This window comes from Mauremys mutica, chromosome 7 (genome assembly GCF_020497125.1).
Source record: "Mauremys mutica isolate MM-2020 ecotype Southern chromosome 7, ASM2049712v1, whole genome shotgun sequence".
NCBI lineage: Eukaryota > Metazoa > Chordata > Testudines > Geoemydidae > Mauremys > Mauremys mutica.
This window is the reverse complement of record NC_059078.1, coordinates 126,680,616-126,701,905: the sequence shown is the minus strand read 5'-3', so window position 1 is coordinate 126,701,905 and position 21,290 is coordinate 126,680,616. Positions and strand designations below refer to the sequence as shown.

Genomic DNA, 21,290 nt, shown 5'->3' with positions numbered 1-21,290 from the left:
ATGAAGCTGTTAGAAACTCTACAGTTTTCCTTTAACTCTTCCGTTTCTCTAGACACACAAATACTACATTCAGCAAGTCTGTATGAGCACCTAAAATTCTGTATAAATAAGTGACCAGGTTGAGCATTCTCTGAACAAAATGTAGAGAAAAAGATCGGGTTGGGGAAATACCAGTAGGATTGCAGCCAGACTGGTTGAATGTAGCTATCCACATAGGCCTTGCAGGTAAAATTCCACCATCACACACATGCATAGATTATGGCAGCCATTACAAGTGAATAAGGGAATGAGAAAATTGCAAAAGCTGATCCCAGCTCCCTTCCCTTTCTCATTTGGGATTAAATTTTTAAGACTACCAAATCAAGCTGCTGAAAACTTTGTTGGTCTTCCAAACGGATATTTTACTGCAAATACAGATGTGCTGTACACACACATTTTTAATGAACAAATTCATCTGGTCAACAACACCACTTGTCAAATGAAAAGAAAGTGGAATTCCTCCACCACTCACATCACTGTAACCAAAGTTTCATCATTTCCAAGTTAATTATAAATGGGCTCCACTGTAATCAGAAATCCGTATCTTTCAATAAAAAGCACGATGACATAAACCAAACTGCTAACGTGGGAACATCTTGGAATAAGAGGTTGCTGTTGGGACCCATCCAACTGCCAATGGGCATTTGTAACCTTAAGTGTTTTCTAGTCACCTTTTCAAACTTGTTCATAATGTGGACCACATCTTAATAGAAATATCAGCTCACACGTCTCTTGCCGTTCACAATTACTGAAATCAAGTAACATCCCTGTGACAACTGTTTACAAGGAAAAGGAATAAGATGACAGTATGGTATTTTTATTTTCTTTTAATGTGAAATAGCATCTGGAAATGATGAGTCAGCACTATGCACCCAGCCAGCTCTTTGAGTCGCACTAATAAGTCCGCCACAGACCACAGTTAAGTTGTTTTATTCAGTGGGAACAACTGAACTAGGCAACCTAAGAATAGTTTACATTATCTGCATGGTCTCACTGGGGTACACACAGAGATACTACATAACACTCATTTCTTTTATTCTTCCCAGAAACCTTCCTTACCCCCTTCATATCACATGCTAGTTTGACCCTATGCTGTGTCCTTGTCACTCTCTATTTATCCCCACTCTTCTTTTATTTTATATATGAAAACCCTGGCCTAACCAAAGCTTTGTGGTTAGAATGCTTTGATTTACCTTACTAAAGAGAACTATAATTTAGCACCAAATACTCATGAGGAATTATAGCTCTGCTGACTAGCAAATCATTTGCCAAGGCAGATTAGTTTAGCTGCATAAAACAAATATCCACCTGCACATTCTAGCACTAATCAGGGCGTGAAATTAAACTTTTTATTCAGTGGGAAATAACTGCTTCAAGGCGGCGATTTAGTATGGGAAGCAAATATTAAGGTCAGCCTATTCTCTCTGATGTTTATAGCATATATAATAAGGGGGAAGGCATGGAGCACCAAATTCTGCTTTTGAGTCTATGAAATGAAATACTTCAGTGATACAATAACAAATTTTCCATTTGCTTTTATAATTGCATACATTTAATTGAGCAAAGTGGCTAAAATGAAAAATTAAAAGAAGAGCAGGGGTGAGTTAGTGAAGTACCTAAAGCCTGTACCAACCATAGAAAAAACTGCAGCCAAAAGCAGGTGGTGTGAGTAGAAGAAAGGAAATCAAGGCTTTTATATATATATATACACACATACATACACACATATATATATATATATATATATATATATATATATATATACACATACATACACACACATATATATATATATATATACATACATACACACACACACACTCTGATTCCAGCAAACCCACAAACTGAAGGGAAAAAGTGATTACGATGTAGTTAACTTAAATCACTAAGTAGTCATTTAAAATGCAAAAAAAAACCCTGCAACCCTGTATTTAACAACCAGCTGCTTTATATAATTATACTTAGCACAGATTCATACAGATGTTGGGCTGGAAGGGACCTGGAGAGATCATCTAATCCAGCCTCCTGTGCTGATGCAGGACCAAGTAACTCCAGACCATCCCTAATAGGTGTTTGTTTAGCCTGTTCTTAAAAAACATCCAATAAGGAGGATTCTACAACCTCTCCTGCAAGCCTATACCAGAACTTAACTACCCTTATTGTTAGGCACAGCAGGAATCAACAGATATCAGTGTTTATTTTAAGCATTTTTGAAGACTTTTATCAATTTAATTTTCATAGTTGCATAAAATTATGGGTTTTAAGATTCTTTTCTATTTTTACATAAATTTTCACAGTTGCAGTAAATGATGTGGGGGGAGTCAGGTAATTATTTAATGACAGTAGATATTGAGATTCAAAAACTTAAAACCTGATAACCATTAAAAAACAAACTGTCAACATCACGTCGAAATATATGAAGTAAATATCCTTAAATCAAACTCTTATACTTTCTCAGGCAACATTTTTCTTACTGCCTAGCTGTAAATTTCAATTGATTCAAGTATTCTTTCCTCTATTTGTGTGTGTATGGTGAAATTGACGTTTATTGACATTTACCAATAATCTAATCCTTCCAAACCTACTTATAATTAGAAAGTTTTTCCTAATATCTAACCTAAATCTCCCTTACTGCAGATTAAGCCCATTACTTCTTGGCCTATGTTCAGTGGATACAGAGAACAACTGATCACAGTCCTCTTTATAACAGCCCTTACCAGATTTGAAGATAGTTATCAAGTCCCTCCCCCCACCCAAAAAAAGTCTTCTCTCTCAAAATTAAACATGCCCAGGTTTTTTTAACCTTTTGTCATAGGTCGGGTTTTCTTAACCTTTTATCATTTTTTGACTGTCTCCAATTTGTCCACATCTTTCCAAAAGTGGGGCGCCCAGAATTGGACACATTACCCCAGGTCAGACCTCACCAGTGCTGAGTAGAGCAAGACAATTCTCTTCTGTGTCTTACATATGATACTCCTGCTAATACACCCCAGAATGATATTAGACTTTTTTGCAATTGCATCACACTGCTGACTCATATTTAAGGCTATGTTTTAGTTACAAGTATTTTTAGTAAGAAACATGGACAGGTCACGGGCAGTAAACAAAAATTCACAGCCCGTGACCCATCCATGACTTGTACTATATAGCCCCGACTAAAACTTGGGTTGGGGAGGCTGGGGGCTCCACAGGTGCTGGGGGTCATGGCCCAGGACCCCTGCTGGTGCTGGGGGGAGGCAGGGGAGAGGCGGGCGATGGCACGCAGTCCGGGAATCCTGCTGCTGCTGGAAGAGGGGAGGATTGGCAGGGCTGGCAGGCTCCCTACCCGGCTCCTCTTGTCCCTGCAGCTCCTAGGGGGAGGGAAGGCCATGGAGGGCTCCATGCACTGCCCCCACCATGAGCTCCAGCTCCGCAGCCCCCATTGGCCAGGAACCGCAGCCAATGGGAGCTGCAGGGGCAGCATGCAAAGCCCCCTGGCCCCTCTGCCTAGGAGCTGCAGGAACAAGCTGCCCGCTTCTGCAGAGCCCCACCACCACCACTGAGGTGAGCACCATCCCACACCCCAACCCCCTTTCCCAGCCCTGAGCACTATTATGCCCAGATCCTTTTCAGCAGTACTACTGCCTAGCCAGTGAGGGCTAGTCTACACTGGCAATGCTTTAACGTGGCAGCACTTTAATGCGGCTTGTGTAGTCACAGCAGAGCGCTGGGACAGCAAACCCTGGCCAGTAGGAGCCACGATCGGCCGACGCGACAGATAAACAAACTGGCCCGGCCCCCCGGTGAGCCACGTGCCAGCGGTTGCCGACCACTATATTAGACATTTCTCTGCTAGACTGAAGAGCCCATTATTAAATATTTGTTCCCAAAGGTATGTCTACAATGCAATAAGCACTCGGGCTCAGACGCAAGCCGAACCCCCCTTAAACCTACAGATGAATCGTGCTAACCCTAGGCTTGGACCTGCGACCCTGCAGGAGTAGAGAGTCCAAGCCAGAATCAAGCTGGGACACAAGGTCAAGTCCTATTGCTTTGCAGTTTAGGTGCAACCCCGCTTGACTTGTGTCCTGGGAGTCCACCAGAAGAAGCTAACTTCCTCAGTCCTCTCTATCCCAACAATCTCCAATTGATTCAACTGAAAACAGAAGCTATCCCCCTCTGATGGGCATCTGCAGCTCAGTGAGTCAGTCTATTGTCTTCTGATCACTGAGCTGCAATCACCCCATCAGAGACCCTTCTGTGTTTGCAATTGAGACCGAACAGAACAAGCCTTCTGCAAAGTGCGCTGCTTCATGGTGATAGGAGCACAGCCAGATTTTGGTAAATCTCTGGTATGAGGCCAGTAAAACTGTGGATTTTAGTGAAGTACCAGGAATGATCATGCATACCAGCAAATAACTAAAAAGCTGGCAGCTCTGTAAATTCTCCGGACTGGTGACTAGTGCAGGGAGCGGGTTAAGTGGCTTACGAACGGGTACAGGCAGACCAGGGACTAGAACAATACCTCAGACAGCTCGCTAACCTCATGTCCGTTTTATGAGGAGTTTGACCTGGTGCTAGGAACTGTGCCCAGCATGGAGCCAACCATGGTGCATGACAACCTGGTCAGCCAAGATGGTGCCCTGCTGTTCCCTGAATCCAGGCTGGTAACTGATGGGAGTCAGCAGCAGGCTGCAAGTGAGGAGCATGAAGCGACTGTTTCTGAAACCAGTCCCAGATCAGGCTGTGGGCCAGGATCAACAGGAACAGCTGTTTGATGCCTCTTCCCCACCCACATCCTCCAAGGATCACCCCACTGCCGAGTCTGCAGCAAACCCAGAGGAGACATAAGCCACCCCTGAGCCCAGTAAGTTTGACTCCAATTTAAAAGTTAATGATTACAGTAATGGGAGGGATTTCTGCTCTAAGAACTAATGCAAAAGTTATGAAACGCCCTGGCTACCAGTGTGCATCTGTTAATGGCAGATTGTATCTTAGCACCTTGGTGTCTCCCCTCCCCCACCCATGTGGAGCTCAAACCAGCAACCGGGAATTCCAAACAGTAAAGCTGTGGTTCTCAACCTTTTTTTTTAATTATTATTATTATTATTATTTGTGGACCCCTTTGGAAATCTATTGTCTGTGTATGGTGCACCCTCGCTACAACACCCTTCATAACAACAAACCTTTGGATATAGCGGACCTGGTACCTGGATCCCACCTCCAGTCCCAGGACTGGAGGGAGGAGCTGTCAGCCCCCGCCGCAGATGCAGCAGGTCTCTTTTGCTACGAAGAACCCCTGGCTCTAACGAATAAATGGCTTGGATCCCGAAGGGTTCATTATAGCGAGGGCATACTGCATGTAGCTGAATTCTGGTCGGTCCGTTTTCAATCTAAGGCTATGTCTACACTACAACTTATGTCAGCAAAATTTATGTCACTCGGGTGCACATATTACACACACACGCCCCAAGTGACATACATTATGTCGGCCTCAGCACTAGTGTGCTCGTTGGGGCCCCCCGCCCGCCCACCGCCCCCTCCCCCATCGGCATAGAGCAGCTACACAAGAGATACTACAGCTGCATTGTACAGCTGTGCCACTGTAATCTCGCTAGTGTAAACACAGGGCAAGTCTTCTGCAGACCCCTTAAGACAGTCCATGGACTCAGACCACAGGATGAGAACCACTGTGATAAAGTATCAGAGGGGGAGCCGTGTTAGTCTGGATCTGTAAAAGCAGCAAAGAGTCTTGTGGCACCTTATAGACTAACAGACATTTTGGAGCATGAGCTTTCATGGGTGAATACCCACTTCGTCGGATGCATGTAGTGGAAATTTCCAGGGGCAGGTATATATAAGCAAGCAAGAAGCAGGCTAAGCAGGCTTCACTGTGATAAAGGACACATTTAAAGAGCATTTTTACTTGAAAAGCTCGAATTTTTGCTAGGGCCATTTCTAGTTCTTACAATTAATAACCTTACATTGACATGCCTTAAAGTTTGCCACACTGTAACTGCTCAGTGATCTACGGAGCAACCTAGAAACAGTGAAGTGTGTGTGTAAGTAAAACTGTGTTCAATTTCCAAATCTAATCCATTTCAATTAGAGGTTGTCCATGCAGTCCGTGGGTAACAAAATCATTTCTTCCAAGTATGACTGGGGTATCAATTTTTGTCCAGAAATGTGCCATCAACGAGGAGGAGGAAGGCTGTGGAGTTCTGTGCATTTGCATGCAGCCATAACAGGGTAAGCCACGGGTAAGCTAACGCAGCATCCTGTTAATTCCTTCATGGATTCTAACACACGCCTGATTGCTGATAGCTGCAAACTCTTTCTGAAACACAAACTCCAGCTAGGTGGTCACATTGCAGGGAAAAGCATATTTTCCCGGGCCACCTCAGTAGCTGACTAGCTCACTCCACTCATAGATGCGCTGTTCAGTCACTACACGTTTGAATACTTCAGCTGCGTATAGTGTAGATTTCCCACCAACAGCTTGGAATAACATCTCCCTCTGCCAAGAGGGCACCACAAATAACAGTTATGTCCTCCAAAACACGAAAGGCAGGAAATGATAGAAAAAGCCTTTTGTTGCAAGTGCACTTGTCGCCACCCCAGACAATCCAATTATTGATGAAATTTTTATAAAATCAAAAAAGTTTATAATTAACTTACCATGGTCTCTGCACTTCTGGAACTGTGATTAACCAGGTTGTATCCAGAGAGATTCTGTGGACAGAAGCATCCCTTTCACAATATATTTTGGTTCAGTTTTGAAATAACATTTTATTTCCTTGAGATTCCACAAGAATTAATTCTATGCTCCTCCACTGAGCTATTTTAGACAATAACCCTCTATTTCTTGTCCTGTTTCAGGCCCCTCAATCTCCACTGGCTGCTGTACATCCAGAATTTGACGCCTGGCCCAATATACCTTTGTGGACCATTCCAGACGGAAGCGTTTCTGTGATGAAGTTACGGTCAAAGTTCTTGGAAGGGCTGACAAGCAGTCCAATACCAGCAGCAGAGAGATGAAAGACTGGAACAGCAGCAGGTGGAAAGGCTGAGGCTTGCCGCCCGAGGGCAGGACAGGGTTTCAGCTATGGAGCAGGCACTTGCAATACAGTTCCTAGAACAGGAATGGTGGCTAAGGGAGGAGGACAGAGCTCAGAGAGCACTGTTTGAGTGACTCATCTTCATCATGGGTGGTGGAACACCAGCTTCTGCTGCCTCTCCTACACCATGACCTGATCTCCCTGCATTGTAGCTTCAGTCGAAAAATACCTTGGACAACTCCATGTTAGGGTAGCCCATGCATTCAAGCCCCATAGGCAGCTGGACAGAGCAACTAAACCCCCTGGAGCCTTCCTTCTTGAACCCTTCTCCTGTAGATACCTCCATCCCCAGCCTGGCACCAAGTGCACAGAAAACAGGGAAAGAAGGGAATAGAGAACATGGAGCCAAGAGACAAGTAGCAGTAGGGGGTTTAAGTCATGTTTGCACTGTTTCCTGCTCTTTTATATTTTTGTTTTGAAAATGTTTTGCTGGTACTTGTTTTGGGTGTTGTAATGTCAGCTGGCCTGCGTAGCAATAGGCGACTGTTGTACAGTTTTAACACTTTACAAATAAAGGTTTTTATATCATCAGGAAAGTTTATTGCTATCAGTGCATCACCTCATACAATCATGATTTGAGATAAAGCTAAAAACATGATCAGGAGCAATTATACATGACTAAGCAACACTATTCTTCTATAAAAAGCGACAAAGAATCCTGTGGCACCTTATAGACTAACAGACATATTGGAGCATGAGCTTTCGTGGGCGAATACCCACTTTGTCGGACGCATGTGATGGAAATTTCCAGAGGTATAAATATGCAGGCCAGAATCAGTCTAGAGGCAATGAGGTTAGTTCCATCAGGGAGGATGAGGCCCTGTTCTAGCAGTTGAGGTGTGAACACCAAGGGAGGAGAAACTGCTTTTGTAGTTGGCAAGCCAGACACAGTCTTTGTTTAATTTAACTATTCCTCTATGCAGTTAGGTACAGCAATTCACATTTCAATACCTTCCTTCTATGAACCTACACTAATTCATGCCACCCCCAATCCAGTATTCAACATGTCATGCATAAGTATATTGCATGGCAATCGAGCAAACTTCCCCCAAAATCAATTAGCCCCTTTCCCCACACAAGCACATTGTACAGGTGCTAGTCCCCCTCTTCCGCTGGGCTGTGCAAAGCCATAATGTAAGAACTCAAAGCATCCCCGACCTCTGTTGCCCGGGTGCAGCCAACCCGCGCTGGGGTAGGTGCACTGTTTGGCTGAGCATAGCGATTCAGCAACCCCTCGCTGTCACAGGTCCATTCAGGGGGAAATGACTCACCTGTGGCTTCACAAAGATTGCAAGGAGCACAGCAAGCCATAGTAATGCAGACAGTGTTGATGACACTGGCACCCAAATGGCTCTGTGGATACCTCTAACAGGATTTTAATCTGCCAAAAGCACATTCAACCACCATTCTTCACCAGCTGAGAGTGTAAACAAACCTCCTTTTGCCAGGGCCTCCGAAATCAGCGTGTGGTTTCATAAACCAAGGCAAAAAGAGGTAGGTGGGGTCCCCCAGAATAACAGTGGGGACTATAACTCCATTTATAATATCACTTAGTGGGACCAGTGTGCCGGCCTGTCCATAAATGTAGACTCCCGAATGGCAAAATCTGACATTGTGAACTTTTCCAGTGCAGCCCACGTTGACATTCATAACTCAGCCTCTGTGATCCACGAGGGCCTGCATAACAATGGAGCAGTGCCCTCTGCAGTCTATGCACTCGCGTACTCCTTAAGGAGGGCAAACGAAGAACACGAGTCCCATCAATGGCCCCAGTGCAGTTAGGAAACCCCATTATCTCAAAGCCAGCAATTACCTCCAGAATATCTTGAATGCCCGCCACCTTGGAGTAAACCACATGCCTGATTGCCTCAGAAACCTCTGCTACCACTTTAACCAGTCAACTCTCCATCATCAAACTGGTAGACAACAGACCTGTAGCAGTCTGGGGCAGCCAGCTTCCAGGAGGTTATAGCAACCCGCTTCTGGACAGGCGAGAGTGTCTCACGTGTGCGTCTTTACACTGAAGAGTCAAGGCGAGCTGCTCACAAAGCTCCAGAAACGTAGCTTTCTTCACCCAAAAGTTCTGGACCCACTACTGGTCATCCCAGGTCTGCATGACAATGTGATCCCACCAGTCCGTGCTTGTAATCCTGCGCCAGATGCACTGCTTTACGTAGGGGGCATCAGCGGCTAGGCAGATTGTACTGAGCAAAATCTGCCAGTGCAAGTCTGCCATGCCAGGGTACTGTTCCTCCTCTGCCTCTTCCTCCATGATGAAATCCATCAGGTACCTTTGGTGGGTCAGAAAATGCATGGAAATGTCCACCAGCATCTCATGGAAGCTCTGCCTGTTTCCGTGACACAGGAGTGAAAGTGCAAGCAAGAGAAGTTCTTCAAAAGGCTGGCTCCAGTATCTCGGAGTACACAGCCCAAAATGACTGCTCGGCAGGCTGTTCAAACTTCCTGTAACAAGCAGGGTGGGCAGTAAAGATTTCCCACAGTGCATCATGGTCAAAGGGCTGAGTGGCCACATTTCAGGAGGGTGCTAGGGACTCTGGGACATGTTTGCTTCGACTCAGGTCAGCATGCTGCAGTGTGGACACCAGAGCCCCAGGTTCAAAACTGGAGGGAGGGATAGCTCAGTGGTTTGAGCACTGGCCTGCTAAACCTAGGGTTGTGAGTTCAACCCTTGAGGGGGCCATTTAGGGATCTGGAGCAAAAATCAGTACTTGGTCCTGCTAGTGACGGCAGGAGGCTGGACTCAATGACCTTTCGAGGTCCCTTCCAGTTCTAGGAGATAGGTATATCTCCATTTATTAAAGCCCAAATTTGAAAAGTCTTAACATAGGGTTAAGAATCAGTATAGATGCTCAAGCCCACGGTTCTCTAACACAGGTCAGCTGACTCAAGTCCCACTAACCCTGGGCTTACACTGCAATGTAGACTTACTGTAAGTAGGTACTTATAAATTGTAATCAAGTCATCCCTTAGCCTTCTCTCTATTAAGCTAACTAGATTTGAGTTCCTTGAGTCTGTCACTATAAGGCATGTTTTCTTAATTTTTTTTAATCATTCTCTGAATCCCCACCAATTTATCAACATCTCTATTTAATTGTGGACACCAGAACAGGACACAGCATTCCATCAGTGGTCTCACCAATGCCAAATACAGAGGCAAAATAACTTACTTGAGATTCCCGTTTATGCATCCCAGGATCTCATTAGCTCTTTTGGCTGCAGTGTCACACTGGGAGCTTGTGTTCAGCTGATTATCTACCACGACCCCAAATCTTTCAGAGTCACTGTGTCTTGTCTCAGGATAAAGTTCCCCATCCTGTAAGTATGTCCTACATTCTTTGTTCCCAGAAGAACACATTTACATTTAGCCATACTAAACCACACAGTTTGCTTGTGCCCAGTTTAACAAGCAAACTAGATTGCTCTGAATCAGTGACCTATCTTCTTCACTATTTACCACTCCCTCGATTTTTGGGTCATCTGCAAACTTTATCAGTGATGATTTTATGTTTTCTTCCAGGTCATTGATAAAGATGTTAAATAGCACAGGGCAAAGAACTGAGACTCTTGCAAAGAGATCTGCTTAATGATCATTTCCCATTTACAGTTATATTAAGACCTATCAGTGAGCCAGTTTTTAATCCATTTAATGTGCTCCACATTCACTGTATATTGTTCTAGTTTTTTAATCAAAATGCCATGTGGTACCAAGTTGTGCGCCTAGATTATAGCATTAACCATCTCAGCCTTCTTGATGTCATTTGTTATTAGCTCTCCTTCCCCACTTTCCTTCATCTTTCTCTTGGTCCTAATATATTTTTAAAAAACCTCTTCTTACTGTCTTCTATGTACCTTGCTAGGCTAAAGAACAAAATAAGTTACATCTTTCTGATTTTGTCCCCACATGCCTATGCTATTCTTTTTGTATTCCCCCTTATTAATCTCTCCATGTTTCCACTTTTTGTAGGATTCTTTTTTGTTTTTCGGGTCATTAAAGAGTCCCGATGGAGCCATATTGGCTTCTTACTATTCTTCCTATCTTCCCTTCTCATCGGCATAGTTTGCAGTTGTGCCTTTAATACTGTCTCTCTGAGAAACTGCTAGCTCTCCTGAACTTCTTTATTCCTTAGATACATGTCTCTTTATGTTTCCCTTGTCTTGGACACTTGGTACTATCCATCAAAATGAAAACAATGCACGCATACTATTAGGGAAACTTTAAAAATCAATTTATCTAAAATAACTATTAAAATAATCATTAAGTTCTGGGATATGAAAGGTTCAGTCCTACCAACATCCAAGCTAGAAGTAGTCTATACAAACTGGACCACCACAGAGACTAAGAATCTGAATGTCTGTTTCCACTGCAAATGCCTTTACTAAGCAGCCAGAGAAAAACAGTTAATCAGCTCAGGATTCACTTTTTTTTTTTAAGATACAAATCATGTTGGATCCTGCTTAGCTTATTGGCTGGCTTACTAGGAGGAGGTCAAAAGTCACTACAAATCTAGTAATCATCAAATTTAAGGAAACACTGGGTTTTTCTGGCAATGCAATAATAGCCTGTTCCCGAAGAATTTGCATCCGAAGAAGTGGGTATTCACCCACGAAAGCTCATGCTGCAAAACGTCTGTTAGTCTATAAGGTGCCACAGGATTCTTTGCTGCTTCTACAGAATCAGACTAACACGGCTACCCCTCTGATACCTGTTCCCATAGTTGCTGTAAACCATAGGCTATGGTAAGAGAATACAACAACATACTTTGTATTTACATAGCACCTTAATAACACCAACAACTACTATCCCTAGCTCTTATATAGCATTGTTCATCCATAGATCTCAAAGTATTTAACGTCCTGGAGGATCAATGCCAGTACAGTCAATGGGGGATGAAACAAATGTGTATTTATTAAACAGTACTGGAAGAGGTCACAGAGGCAGAAGCTGTTGAAAAGGCTAATGGCCTGACATTCTTATGGCAGTAAAGGGTATTCAGCACCTCCAAAGATCAGGCCTTATATCTCTCCATTCCAGGGAAGGGAAATGTTATATTCTGTCTTCCACACATAAATTATCAGTGAAGAATGCCAGTATCAACATCTTCCCATCCACGAACCATGGTAGGAACGCCAGTGGGGAGAAATTGCCTCATTCACACACACAGTGAGAAACAGAAGGTAAAACTTAAATCTATATTAAAATACTGCCTGCAGAGGCATTTTAAACAGGATCTTAAATTGGTCAGGTACAGCTCCATGCACTGCTAATTAAATACAATTGAAGTTGTCACTAGTCCATTCAAGAAAACAGATGTTGCTTCACAGAGCCTTGATATTTTTCTTAAATACCTTTCAGAATGAGGATCAAAAATATGAACTCTTATAAAAAGGCCTTTATTGTATTTTTATAGCATATTACATACCTTGTAACAATCATTTTGTTAAGTGTGACTGTCAGTTTTATTTTCTGTCCCTTTTTTCCTGGCTATTTACAAGCTTTGTAAGAATCATTCCTTAATTAAGTCTAAACATAGTTTCATATAAATGGATTCCTGGAATTAAAAACGTTCAGACTTAAGAAATGATTGTTACGGAGACTGTAACAGGCTGTAAAAAAAAGAATGCCACTTTAAACAAAGATTTCTCATTTTAATTAAAAAGATAATCATCAGAACATTCATACACTTAAAAGAACCATTTGAAGCTACTTTGAAAAAAATATCTACTATTCTATGCAGGCATACATAGTTTAGTTTATATGACATTTAATCAAAGTCTCAGCTGAGCCTATTACATTTATTCTTTAAGTACTGTATCTACATTTTTAAACAGTTTATTCAAATAGGGAAGTTACGTATTGAACTCCTCATTCTTAGTACTTTTGAAAATGGTTACGACAATAAAATTCCATATTCTTTAACAAAAAAAACAGAGCTTTATTTAAAACAAGAAGTTTTTTCAAAAACTAAAGGCGCATATGTGATTCTCCTATAAGCTTATGCATTAATAGGGCACTGATGAGTGCTGTTTTATCCAGAGTATTTAAGAAACACCACAAAATGGATGATGGGAACAGAAGTAGATTGCAGTGCTATAAAATCCCTCCTGCACTTGCTACAGAGCACTGGCCTATACAATTCATGCTGCCTTTATACCTTGCATTTATACAGCGGTTTTCATCCAAAAGGGTGCAAGAGAATCCTTACAAGATTAGGTTGATGCATAAACTACAGAGAGGGAATCATTTAACTCACCACTAAAATATCTCTGAGGATGGGCTGCTTAACAGTACACAACAATTTAGGATTGTAAGTGAATATTATGTCTACTTAAAACTGTAGGTGTAATTTGGGTAGGTAGGTAGAATGTCATTACCTAAAATTAATTAGATAATATGTATTACATATGATCAGACTTATCTAATAAATCGATACAGGCTGGATACATCATAAATATATCACTGACAAGTAATCAAGCTAATATCAGCCATGAGGGACAAGGGCTTCCTTTCCTCTGCTATCCTCATCTCCTCAAAAATAAAAAAAAGAACCCCCCCAAAATGAGCCCACTTCGTTTTTCAAAATGTCAAATCTATAAACTAATTTCTGACCCCCAGAAGAAAAAAAAAAGCTGTTTTTACACAAGGCTTCATTTCATCCATTAAGTGACTGGATGAGGTTTCAACATAACATTTTCCATCACTGGCTAGGTGTGAAAACAACAACAACAAAATTAGTATGCATTTCTTCCTGACATCTAGTGGCTTAGCAATTGGGCCAATTTCATTACTGATGATTAGGCGCAAAACATTTTAAAAATGAAAACCAATCTTACAGACAGGGACAGAGATACCACCACCTACAGACCTGTTTTCAAACAGTAATTACATGCGACTCTGCAGTCAAAATGAAAATACCAGAAGTCGGGTAGATAATGGGTCTGGTCGTTATGAAGAGTTTTTCAATATTTGATATGGTAAGGCACACCTTATGCTGTGTAAATCAGTAATTAATTGCATGGCCCACTTTGGCCCAATCTATGACCCATTTAGTCAGAGTGATGGTATACCAAGCATATCAGCCACCTGGACATACAGGAGAGTAGATGATCCACCATTGGTGGCACTAGAATGCATCTTTCCAGATCTCTGTAGGTACTTATATGACTGCCATCACCACAATATCTAAGCACCTCCCAAGTATTAGAGATAGAGAAAACAACAGATCAGTTTTCCAAGATGGCCTGGTTGGCATGTACAATTGCCCCTTATACCTCCTCCAAAAAACCTGCTCTATGCAGAGCCCCCATAATCAGAGATGTGAGAAGAGCAGAAGACCCCTAGAATTCCAATTAGGGACCTTGCTTTGCCAATCTAATTAAAGTGGGAAGTGCTCAGAAACTATAGTGAAGGGTAGCAATATAACCCCCCCCCCCCCCCAAAAAAAACCACAGATATAAATAAGATAAGAACTTAAGAATGGCCATACTGGGTCAGACCAACAATCCATCTAGCGCAATATGCTACCTTCTGACAGTGGCAGGTGCCAGATGCTTCAGACGGAATGAACAGAATAGGGCAATTATCAAGTGATCCATCCAGTCCCAGCTTCTGGCAGTTAGAGGTTTAGGACACACAGGGCACAGGACTGCATCCCTGATGGTCTTGGCTAATAGCCATTGATGGACTGATCATCCATGAACTTATCTAATTCTTTTTTGAACCCACTTATACTTTTGGCCTTCACAACATCCCCTGGGAACAGGCTGACTGCGTTGTGTGAAGTAGGACTTCCTTTTGTTTGTTTTAAACCTGCTGCCTATTAATTTCATTGGGTGACCCCTGGCTCTTGTGTTATGGGAAGGGGTAAATAACACTTCCTTATTCTTTCTCCATACCAGTCATGATTTTATAGACTTCTGTCATATCCCCTCTTATTTGTCTCTTCCAAGCTGAAAAGTCCCAGTCTTTTAAATCTCTCATCACATCAAAGTTGTTCTACATTCTTATTTGTTGCCCTTCTCTGTACCTTTTCCAATTCTAATATATCTTTTTTGAGATGGGGCGACCAGAACTGCAGGAAGTATTCAAGTTGTGGGCACACCATGGATTTATATAGTGGCATTATGATATTTTCTGCCTTACCATCTATCCCTTTCCTAATGGCTCATAACGTTGTTAGCTTTTTTGACTACCGCTGCACACAGAACTATCCAGGATGACCCCAAGATCACTTTCTTGAGTGGCAACAGCTAATTTAGACCCCATCATTTTGTATGTATAGTTGTGCATTGGAATACATAATTCCAATGCACATTACTTTGCATCTATCAGCATTGAATTTCATCTGCCATTTTGTTGCCCAGTCACCCACTTTTGTGAGGTCCCTTCAGAACTCTTCGCAGTCAGCTTTGGACTTAACTATCTTGAGTAATTTTTTATCATCTGAAAATTTTGCCACTTGTTTACCCCTTATTTTCAGATAATTTATGAATATGTTGAACTGCACTGGTCCCAGTACAGATCCCTGAGGGACATCGTTATTTACCTCTCCCCATCCTAAAAATGGACCATTTATTCCTACCCTTTGTTTCCTATCTTTTAACCAATTTCTGATCCATGAGAGAACCTTCCATCTTATCCCATGACAACTTATTTTGCCTAAAAGGTGACCCTGTGAAAGGCTTTCCGAATGTCCAAGTACACTATATCCACTGGATCACCCTTGTTCACATGTCTGTTGACCCCCTCGAGGAATGCTAATAGATTGGTGAGGCATGATTTCCCTTTACAAAAGCTGTTTTGACTTTCCCCAACAAATCATGTTCATCTATCAATAATTCTGTTCTTTACTATAGTTTCAACCAATTTGACTCCTTCTGAAGTTAGGTTTATTGTCCTACAATTGCCAGGATCACCTCTGGAACCTTTTTAAAACTGGCATCACATTAGTGATCCTCCAGTCAACTGGTACAGAAGCTGATTTAAGTGACAGGTTACATACCACTGTTAGCAATTCTGAAAATAAAAGTCTCTCTCTCTTCCCTTCCAATCTATAAAAGAAAATGCTTAGTTTATCATTTTTCTTGTTTGATTGCTTTTTTTGTTTGTTTGTGTGTCTTGAAAAACTCTTAAGGAAAACTAAAAATCAAAGCACTCTGTCATTTATTCCTCAATGCAATGAAGTCCTTGGTCACTCAACACTCAGAGTTCAACAGTCTATGGCCTGTTCCCGTGAAAGTTCTCTCCCACACTGACATGCCTCTCCCAATTCATTGATGTTTCACTGTTCCAGCAGAACATAAGCAGGCTGTAGTCATGGAGGGTCAGGTATTCCATCAGATAGCTAGGGTCAATACTATGGAGGGCTCCAAATATCAGGTCAGAGACCTTGAACTGGACTCTTTATTAAACAGGGAACCAATGCAGAATAAGGCGCATCAACATGGTGCTCTGTACTACTAAGTAGACAGTTGGAATTTTTTCAAGGCGCAAGACTTCATGACTCCTAGTTACAATGAGTTGTAATTATCAAACCTAGAGGTCACAAATGAGTGGATTACCATGGCCAGATCTACATCCAACAGGATATGGCACACTCTTCTAGTCAATCACATATGGAGAGGGCTTTTTTTTTTTTTTGCGCTGCCAAGGATATTTTGACATCCAACATCTTTTTAACCTCTTCAACCTGAGATTCCATAAACCTGACAAAAATACAAGGAACTGGCAAAAGAATTCAATGATCTGAACAGAAACAAGAGATTTAAAAACAGATACCAATACTACAAGATAAAAAATAAAAGCTAATTAAGAGTTTAGACTTTCTACTACCTTTAGAAGTGCAAATGAAAGCCAAGATTTGTATCTAGTTTTTCAATATTTCCACGTTGGGCATAAATTTTGAAAGCATAGCTGTATTTTAGGTTCTTTATGAGTCAAGATTTAATTCTGTGCCACTGAATCATTCATCCACAACAAATAAACTTTCAACAAATGTTGCCAGTCACTTGAAATGTATTCTTAGAAGCAGAACAGTTTAGAGCATCTAAAATTAGCATTCAATTAAGCTGGCATCACTGTTTGGTTGGAAAATAGCATCAAGAAACTGAAGCAAACAATCTAGAAATATCAACAATGATAAAAAAAGGAATATAACTTGTTTCATTTGGTATATTATGCCAAATCTAAACAGACCAGTCACATTTGAAAACAGATTTGGCTACTGATGCCCAAAGCTATTTTCTGTGCCACAGGCCAATTTATAAACCAAGACAATATAAAGGCTCTTTACATCCCCTCTATTAACAAGGATATATAGTAGGAAAACATAACTGATTAAAATGTCAATATATATAATTCTGCACCCAGGATAAAAAGGTGGGGAAATATGTCATAAGGTGGGGAAAAAAACTAAAAAACTATGGAGAGCAGATGTGCAAATAAAACTAATACACCCCACACACTACATGCAGAACAAAAGCTTCACCTCTTCCAGGCACCAGTGCTTGATGGGTCACCTCTTACCATCAAATCAGGCCAGAAATCTTGTTTAGAATCTCTAGGTCCATCAGAGAATTGTAAACATACCTACGGGTGCCCCCCTGCCACATCTGCAGGTGCCTCCCTGTCCCCCAGCACAATGTCTCTTGTCCACATACTCTTGCACCAAAATGCCAGCATTTAACACCACCTCCTATAGGTAAACCCTATTCCCATCAAGAGCATCCCCCAAACCAGCCAAAAGATATCCCAAGCCCTACTACTTGTCTCACTATGTACTGCCAATACTGGCCAAAGATCTCACTGCAACTTTACAAAGGCTCAGGTGTCTTCCCTGATACCAGCGCTCACCCTTCCTCCAAGATCCCTGTGTCTCATACTCCAGAACTTGCCCTCTTCCTGACTCAGCACCCTGGCGTATTTCCCCACCCAATTCTACCTTAAGTGCCCACCCCCCATGCTTCAACGCTTGGGAGTCTCAGAGGATGAACACCAAATACCTCCTTCACCACCACCACCTGCTCCTCCCCCTCTGATGCCCACCTATCCCCTCCCCTCCCCCAATACTACCTTCCCCAGCCCTTTGCCTCCCACCACTCAGCAACCCTCAGCCCCTCCGCATGCCCTGTTCCCCAGCCCTTTATCCCCCCCCTACCCTCTGGTAATCCCTCACCTACCCCCCAGATGCCTGGCTCCCTGAAACACTTACCCCTCCCTTCCAGGAGCCCCCCCCCCGGTGACCCAACAGATACCTCTCCCCCAGCCCTCCCATAGGTCAGCACTCCGCCCCCTCCCCCCAGGTGTCCTCCTCCCCCCTCACTTGCCCCCATACCCTCTCCCCCAGCCCTCCCATAGGTCAGCGCTCTCCCTCCCTCAGGTGTCCTCCTCCCCCCTCACTTGCCCCCATACCCCCTCCCCCAGCCCTCCCATAGGTCAGCGCTCTCCCTCCCTCAGGTGTCCTCCTCCCCCCTCACTTGCCCCCATACCCCCTCCCCCAGCCCTCCCATAGGCCAGCGTGCCCCCTCCCCCCAGGTGTCCTCCTCCCCCCCCCACCTGCCCCCTCCCCCAGCCCTCCCATAGGTCAGCACTCCGCCCCCTCCCCCCCAGGTGTCCTCCCCCACCAGCCCTGGCCCTCCCAAGCTCAGCGCCCCCGATCCCTTGCCCCTCCCCCACTCGGCCCCACACCCGCCCTCTAGCCCACCAGGGGCCCCGGCCCTTTGCCCCCCGCTGCCGCCCCTCACCATGAACTTCAGGGCCTTCTCCTGCAGCACGGCCTCCGCCGGGTCCATAGTCCCGCCCCGCTGCTCCGCCGCCGGTCCGGGGCCTGGGCCGCCCCCTCCCTCAGTGCCAGGCAGGCCGCAGCCAGCGCAAGCAGGAACCGCCGTTTCCCCCGGCAGGGCGCACGCGCCGCCCGCAGACCCACGGGAAATGTAGTCCCCGGCCGCGGCCCAGGCAAGCGCCTGGGCGGCACAGCGGCACTACAGCTCCCGGCATGCCGCGCGGCGACAGCCCCTCCCGCTCCCGCAGCAGCTCTGCGCATGCCAGCCCGGAGGGAGGGCAGCGGTGGCTGATGGGAGATGTAGTCTCTTTAGGTGAGCAAGTCTATGCAATATCCCTGCGAGGACTCCCGTGTGTCTGCTGATCTTTCTCTTCTTGGCCCGGCTCCTGGAGTCATGTGATGAGGGCGGCCCTTGGCTTCTTCTTGTTTTTTAAGGAAGTTTCTAGCCCTGGTGGTTGCAGAAGGAGGTTGCAAGCGGGGCCAGGCGTAGCTTGGTGGCTCATGTGCCAGACCCATGTTTGTCTCCGGGTTTTGCTAGCCCTGGCTCATGACTTTTTGATGCTCCCAAGTTAGCAATTCTCCATTATCCTCACTGTCTTCACTGTGCTAAGGCCTAGGACCTTCGGCAGGCCCAGCCCCCCGTTACGCTAGGCGCTGTACAGCTATAGAACAAAGAACTGGTCTCTGCCCCAAACAGCTGGCAATCTACAGCCAACAGGTGGCTACAGGCAGACCGACGGGGAGCAGAAGGAAACAACAAGACGCCGCTGGTCAGAGTGCTGGGAGGCTGTCTTGCAGCACAGCAGGTGTTGCGCTTTTGTAGGGAGCTGTTGCAGCGAAGGAGGGTTTTACCGGAGGGCAGTGAGTAGGTTTGTAGAGGCTTATGACGTGCTCCTCCCGAGTGCAAGAGGTGGTATAGGAGACAACGTGAAGGTGCTCGTTTGAAAACGTTAACGAGGGGGTGACAAAGGCTTGAGGCATTGGCAGAGCAGAGACAGAAGTTGATCTCTCAGTAGCATGTGGGAGATGACAGGTGGGGTGGGGATAGACCAGGAACGGCCTTGCAAATGAAAACAAATAGCTGCCTCTGCCTGGGAGGATGTGTCTGCAAGTGACCCAGTGTGGCACTGGGATACGACATTGTGCCCAAGGCCTCCCTGCTCCATGGGTGAATGGGTGGAGTGCTTGGGAGCATCATTTGCCATAGGGTGGGGAGAGGCAGTTGCTTTTTCATAGCTCCTCCCCAGCTCATGCTGCAGTGCCACAGTGTCAGCACCACCCTCATTTCCCCCTGGCCAGGCAGGAAGCTGCAGCAGTGGCATGGGCCAGAGCTGACCACAGAGTGAGTTAGGCCCTGATCTCTGCCCCTTGCCAGCCACCAGTGAGACATGCCCCCCCCCTCCCCGGGATAGGACCAGGCTGTGTCCTCCCAGCCTCCCTCTGAGATGGGACCAGCCTGGTAACCCCCCAGGACCAGCCCCATACCCCTGAATTTTTCTGAAATGATGCCCCTGTGGGGGAGGAATGGTTAAGGCCCTGCAGGTGAGTTCTGCAGCCTAGTGCCAGGCCAAAGAAGATTTCAATGTCAGTATGGTACAACCCACAGCTGCTGAGAACTTCACTGCAACAGCATGGATAGAACTAGAGCCTTGTCATCTGAGCTAAAAGGGAATCTCTGTTGGTCGCTGAAGAGTATAGGGCCTATGACACACAGCTGAGCAGTTCTGTCAATGTAGCGAATGCAGACAGACTGCGCTGGTGGAAAACTGTGTTTATACTGCTGTGACTTGCCCCTGTAATATGCTGATGGAAACCCTCTCTTCAGTATTTCACATTATTGTGTTTGCACCCATGCAAGCAACATCACTTGCGTCCACACAGCGCCATACTGCATCAGTGTACGCATGGTGCTGTGCAGGTAAGTATCCCAGAGGCCCTTGCACTGCCACCAGGCTCCCTGAAGTGGGGGCAGTTTTCATGGCATGTTGTGGGATACCTGCTGATTTGGAGCAGACGTCACCCACTCCTCATCCCTGCTCTTTCCCAGTATCCTAGGACTGAACTGTTGCCCCTGCCATTTCCAGACTGCTCCCCACCAGTATGGATGAGGCCCAGAGGAATAACCATTCCATTCCTGTCCATTATGATGTCAGATTCTGCAATATTGGACTGGCCTCAAGGCACCAGCTAGAACAATTGCAAGCAGAGGAAGTCGCCAGAGGAGAAACCCTGCTTTGATGCCAGTCAGCTATTCCTGATCGTTCAATTCTCAGAGCAACAGCAGCCAACACGCACTGAATGGTGAGACCAGATTGTTACGGAGACGGAGGAGGAGGAGCAGTAGCTCCAGAACTGC

At 44.6% G+C, this 21,290-nt stretch overlaps 1 protein-coding gene across 15 annotated transcripts in view; it reads right to left on the bottom strand.

Annotated features, from left to right (window-relative positions):
* Positions 1 to 21,023, bottom strand: part of BTRC (beta-transducin repeat containing E3 ubiquitin protein ligase) — a 177,646-nt gene extending 156,623 nt beyond the window's left edge. For 3 of the 15 annotated variants that reach the window (XM_045023066.1, XM_045023070.1, XR_006580911.1), the window contains exons 1-2: positions 18,897 to 19,130; positions 6,697 to 6,750 (exon numbers count right to left, since the gene is read on the bottom strand). In XM_045023066.1, the coding sequence (XP_044879001.1) occupies positions 6,697 to 6,750; positions 18,897 to 18,944 (102 nt within the window). In that variant the 5' untranslated portion in view covers positions 18,945 to 19,130. Of the gene's footprint in view, positions 1 to 6,696; positions 6,751 to 17,679; positions 17,702 to 18,896; positions 19,134 to 20,930 lie in introns of those variants that run through there. The other 12 variants (XM_045023071.1, XM_045023069.1, XM_045023074.1 and 9 more) reach the window with 10 other exon arrangements.
* Positions 21,024 to 21,290: the final 267 nt, after the last annotated feature.